Here is a 5,782-nt window from a genome sequence, read left to right on the forward strand (position 1 = left end):
CTAATTTTCTTAAAACTTCTGCAATGTATTTTAACTTTTAATACATCACACCAAACAGTGGATAAGAAATAATCTTTGCATCGCTACTAGACTACTCCGTACGTTACTAATACACCTTATTCAACATTATTATTATACACCCTACTAAACGACCCCTTACATACTTGCGTAGGTTAGCTTGGAAGCTGTATGGAACTCAAAAATAGTAGGTTTAACACTGTTGCTTGAAAAAGAAAGTTCAATATTCTTTATCCTAGCAATTGATACATATACAACTAGCTTATACTGTTTATAATTATTCATGAAATAAAATGATCATATTGACCATAAAATACCACCATGTCATTGTTCCTACACACTTACCTAGAAATGCAAAATGTATATCATCAGCAACAGTCAGCCCTGACTTCAGCAGCATATATTGAGAGTGACTGCTTCTGATGGTATATCATATATTACATCATACATCACTTCATCATCATTAACGTTAATTTGGCTTGTGATTTATGTTGTTCGCACTCTTTAAATTATCGTCAGGTGCGTGTCTGATCTCTTCGCGAAAATATTTTAGAGAGTCCGAACAATATAATTATTTGATCTTATAAATATCCTCCACCTAGTGCTGGAGCCCAATAATCGCCAACAGTGTCATTTCCAACATGTTGTGTGCAAGATATAGGAACCAAGCACAGTCCTCTACTCCTCAAATCCTTGACTCTATGCTGAGAATCCTACAAAATTTATTTTAAAAATCATATAACTATGAAAAATTGAAGGAGATTTAATAGTTGCCGACAAAAAAATGAAGCTATTTGATAATTGTTTTTTTTTTGTTAATAACTGTAAATATTACCATACCACAAACAATACGTATTTGATAATTGTTGTTATTACTAGCCAAATTATTATTACTTCTATATGAATAAAGGGACTCATTTAAAAAATTTCATCACTCGTTTCTTGAGCAGAATAATACCGTAGTAAGTCTTTTTAAAAGATCATGTGGTTCAAAAACTTCAATAATTGTTTTTCATAAAGTTGGCAACTTTTGCACCTTATAGGACAACTTCTTTTTGAAAAGGAATTTTTGATACTAATGAAAGCATCTCAAAGCTTGCTTTTTTGGCGAGGGATCCAATAAAGCAGCCATGATCAAATTCTTATTTGGGGAGTAAACAACTATTTTTTCTTGAATAAATTTGTTATTTTTCATAATTAATCAATTAATAATCCACTACTATGATTAGTCACATGCACGTGTATGATGGATGTGAAAGACGAGGGAATCTTGGTCGTTTATTGGAAAATGTGAAGAAAAGAACAACTCATGAGATATATATATATATACACACACTCACAGATTGTTGGTGAGTGTGACCCATGCTTCCTGCTACATTGCCCATGTATGGAGAGCTCAATGCCTGCATATGTTGTGCACGAGATAAAAAGAAATTTTAACCAAAAAAGCTGTTGAAACAAAAAGAAACTATATATACCTTTTATTTCATTTTATAGAACGATATTTGATTAAATGTAAAATTGAGAATACAAAAAGACTTTTAGTTCATGCTGAAAGTATCCTAAGAACTTGTGATCATATGCATCACGATATTTTATGGCTACACAAGCGCATTAAATAGTAAAATAAGAAGTTTAAAATTAAGAATTTTTTTAAATACAAATGTATTTTTCTTTGAGGAACAAACTGACAAGGAAAATACTCTAAAATAAAATAGAGGAAGTAGTTCCATAGATACTTTCTCCGGTCCAAAATAAGTAATTTTTTAGATGTTTTCACACAAATTAAGAAATTCACCTTTTAGCATTAATTAGCAATGGAATTGGCCATATTAACCTTTACTATCTCAGATAAACACTCCTAACACATATTCCAACACCATTTACTTCAAGGACAATGTTGGAAAAAAATAATTAATTCATTCTTGAAATCTGGAAAAATCACTTATTTTGGACCACAAGAAAAAAGCCAAAAAATCACTTATTTTGGACCGGAGGGAGTATATTTTTTCCTTCTCTTTAAGAATAATTGGAAAGGCGCATTAAATTTATATGTTGAAATAAAGGACTCTTTGGGAACTGATATCTTGGCTTTCGCATCAATAAAGAACATAACACAATGCGATATTTTGTGTGAATTGCGGATCAAATGAATCATCGAGTCTTTAAACGCAAGTTAGCGAAGACATTAGACCGAGGGCATGTATGTCTGGGCGTCATACATCGCGTCGCAAAAAAAAAAAAAAAAAATTATATATGTAAGTAGGTTAAAAAATGGGAGAGAAGAGAGACCTGAATTTGACCCTGAAGGAATCTGATGTAGCCAATAGCTTCTGACAAGACGGAGGCAGTATCAGTCTGCAAAAGAGTAAACATATTCCATGCCTTAGCATTAACCCAAATTCATTCTCTTTAATTTCTTTTTTTAGTCAGATCTTCTTTCTTCGGCAGATAACTTTAAAGACAAGTCTTTATGGGTATATATATATTAAAGCAAAAGTGAAATAGATTAAAATCTGTTTCTGTAATCTCCTTTTATGGGTTTTATCATAAACTGTCAGCACTACTATACTGTTGGATTTTGTATTTGTTACTGCTGATATTTGATTTACTATACAATAAAAAGTAGTTTAATCGTAGGAGGAGTCCTTGTTTAAATTTAAATTTAATTGGATAAGTTAGTTGAGATAGTTTAGGTTTTTGAATTTGAATATTTATTCTGCAGATTAATTATGTTTTTTAAGTTGGTTATTTAAAACTTTGTTATGCTTAGTAAAATTATTAAGAGACATTTTCAATCAATCTTTTTAATATTTTTGCTACCCTATCTTTTACAAAACCAACAACAACTAAATTAATGTACAACAAAAATTAAGAGATTGTACAAGAATAAGTTTAATTTAGTTTACCTTTCCAAATGGAGAAACAAGTTGGTGGAGTGCTGTTATCCTATCCCCTAGCTTCTCTTTTCTTACCTGCAGCTTCAAATATAAACAAATTAAACTACATATTAATGAGGACTCCATGTATTATTGATGCATAGTTTTCAGCTAAACGTTGTTAGGACTTTTTAAAAATGTGACAGGTGCATGTCGAATTCTCCAGCATCTTTGGAGAATCCGACACGAATACAGTAACACATTTGGAGAGTCTGAGCAATATAGCTTTTCAGTGACTTGTTCGATCAGCAGGTGCAAGAGACTTGTTTAACAAAATATCTAATTACAGTGAATTAGAATTAAAGATTAATGGAGGAATAAGGAATTAATAGAGAATTATATTACTTTGAGAGATGGTTGAGCTGAGGAATGCTGAACTCTAGCCTTCTTAGTTACCCCTCCACTGCTTGTGCTGTTACACTTTCAAAGTTAAAAATAAAAAAAATAAAAAATAGATTAGGCTAAACATATGGGAACTAAAAAGAGAAAATAGTGACGACTAGCAAAGTGAGTAAATACCCGTGAATTAATCACCTTTTATTATGATTAATTCGTTTGGCAGTATTTTGGCATTTATCATAACTTTTCCTTTTGGAATGCTACCTATGTACATTGACTTTATGCAAAGATAAAGATGAAAAAAATCCACTTTTCACCTCTCTCTTTTTTAAGAAATAACCCAAATTACCACTTCACCCAACTGTTTAAACCGAATATAGTGATATTATTGTTTATAGTATTATATAAAGCAAACAGTGAATTTAACCGGCTATTTATTTAAAGATCGATACCCTTTCTTTTCTTACCTCAGATGAATGATCTGGATGTTGATGCTTGGCTTCCACCTTACTGGTAATTTTATTACCAGAAAAATTCAAAATATCATGGCTTAAATTTGTGGTAACACAAGAGTTAGCTGGTGATGAAGCTGCTGGAAAATCTTGGTAATTACTGTACAATACTTGGCCCACTACTTGTGGTTTTACATCAACAACAGGAACCCTAAAACAAGAAGATGATGGATTGATGGAATTCAAACTTTGGACTTCTTCCCACTTCTCCTGCAGCTTCTTATACTGATGAAAATGACTCATACCAGACTTTTCTTGTTCACCAGATAATCCAGACCTGCAATTTAAATAGGGACAAAATAAGAAGGAAAAAATTAAAGTTTCACCAAGTCAAAACACCACACTCATGACTTGGATTAACACATAATTAATCCACGTAAAATCAAATATAACAGAAATAGTTAGGGAGGTTGTGATGATGATTTTTCAATCTTTTCTACTAGGTAAATTAGGGTCGTTATACACGAAGATAATTTATTTGGCCGTGTGGTCGGGATTCTATTATGGATCTTTTACAACATTCTTCATAGGGTCCTCTTATCTCGTCCTTCTCTAAGCTCTGGTCATAGAAGCAAACGAAAAGAAAGTATCAGTAACAACTGGTTTTCATGATGTCTATATCGATCTATAAGATGCGAAACTCAAAACTCATACCATGGAAGTTTTTTGGAAATTCAAAAGTAATTGGCAAAGAAAGAATCTTTAAATCACGCTGCAAAACTTTTTGTCTTTGAAGTTTGATAACAAATAACATGGTAAATACAAAGACTACAAATGTTTAGGATAACAAATTTAAACCCTCTACACAAATTAAACTGGTTGTCTCTCTACCGTCACAAGGTAGGGGTAAGGTATGTCTACACACACCCTCCCCAGACCTAATTTCACTGGGGTTGTTATTGTTGTACACAAATTAAACTGGCTATAACAACCAAGAAAAGCCAAAAGAGATAAGAAGATTTACAGAAGTAACTGGCTCCATGAGCGAGGGAAATCTTGGCTTGGAATATTAATATCAGCCAAAAAATTAGAAGATCCATAAAAATGCTGAGACGACGACGACGACGACGACGAAGAAGAAAACTGCTGAGATTCATGATTGGGATGCATGATGCTTCCGTTCATCATCATACTCCACCAGTTATTTGTAGGGTTTCCAGCCATCAGTTACCTACTAAAGATTATTCTAGAGAAATAAAACCATCTTAATATTCAAGGGAAAAAAAATCCTATCTTTCTTTCTTTTTAGCTAGCTTTGTCTGTCTTCTTTCCTTGTGTGAGCACCAAAACGAAACATTGTTGAAGCTTTTAGGTCTCTATTTGCTTTTCTCGAAGAGGTAGAAGAAACCAATATGTCCCTTTCAAATATTTACTTAGTAATATTTCTTACTTGTGGGGTTGACTAGCTTTGAGGGTTTTATTTTTTTGTTTTCCTCTCTATATAGCTCTAGCTCTTCCATCGATCGTTCAATTATATGTGTACTTATTCTTCTTTATTTTGAAAAATTTCTTGCTTTAACTTTATTGTAAAGTGGGGGCAAGAAAAGGCTGGTAGGGGAGTGTTTTCAGGCCATTAAAAAACAAATGCTCGTGGGGTTTTAATTCCTTGATTTGGGGTATGGTAACTTTGGGATTGTTTATTTTCTCTAACTAGCTATACATATATCGAGCTGCCTTCATAGCTAGGTCATATCATATTATACATTATCATCTAAAGGAGAGCATTCTCTTTTCCCAAGTATACTAACCGATCAACTATTAACTTGATTATGTAAAAAAAAAAAATTACTATCAGATTTTTTACGTGGAGCTTTCACAAGTAATGAAATTACACGTTATCAATATCTGCTGCGTACTTTAATTTTTGTTCATATTTATATATAGTCTAGTAATGATGTCTATTTTCCCTGTTTTGAGAGGTTACTTTCTAACGTCCAAGTAACTAACACGTTGAGACAAATTTTATTGTTCGAG

General features: G+C 32.4%; 1 protein-coding gene across 2 annotated transcripts; it reads right to left on the reverse strand.

Moving 5' to 3' along the window:
• Positions 1-224: 224 nt before the first annotated feature.
• Positions 225-5,287, reverse strand: LOC109206528 (transcription factor bHLH68-like). Of its 2 annotated transcripts, none has more exons than XM_019369353.1 (7): positions 4,773-5,287; positions 3,764-4,085; positions 3,303-3,377; positions 2,928-2,993; positions 2,311-2,376; positions 1,359-1,421; positions 225-731 (listed from the first exon to the last, which is right to left on the reverse strand). In XM_019369353.1, the coding sequence occupies exons 1-7, from the start codon at positions 4,970-4,972 to the stop codon at positions 600-602; spliced, it is 924 nt and encodes a 307-aa protein (XP_019224898.1). In that variant the 5' UTR covers positions 4,973-5,287; the 3' UTR covers positions 225-599. The 2 variants fall into 2 exon arrangements, with proteins under 2 accessions (XP_019224898.1, XP_019224897.1); XM_019369352.1 differs by having other exon boundaries at positions 2,928-2,999.
• Between the last annotated feature and the right edge of the window lie 495 nt (positions 5,288-5,782).

This window comes from Nicotiana attenuata, unplaced genomic scaffold (assembly GCF_001879085.1).
Source record: "Nicotiana attenuata strain UT unplaced genomic scaffold, NIATTr2, whole genome shotgun sequence".
Taxonomy (NCBI): Eukaryota; Viridiplantae; Streptophyta; class Magnoliopsida; order Solanales; family Solanaceae; genus Nicotiana; species Nicotiana attenuata.

Excerpts from the sequence above, each read along its gene's own strand:
- LOC109206528 (XM_019369352.1), bottom strand. The coding sequence starts at position 4,972 with ATGGCTGGAAACCCTACAAATAACTGGTGGAGTATGATGATGAACGGA. Across the intron at positions 4,086-4,772 it reads TCATGGAGCCAGTTACTTCT|GTCTGGATTATCTGGTGAAC; the intron begins GTAAATCTTCTT and ends TTTAAATTGCAG. Across the intron at positions 732-1,358 it reads GTCACACTCACCAACAATCT|GATTCTCAGCATAGAGTCAA; the intron begins GTGAGTGTGTGT and ends TAAATTTTGTAG.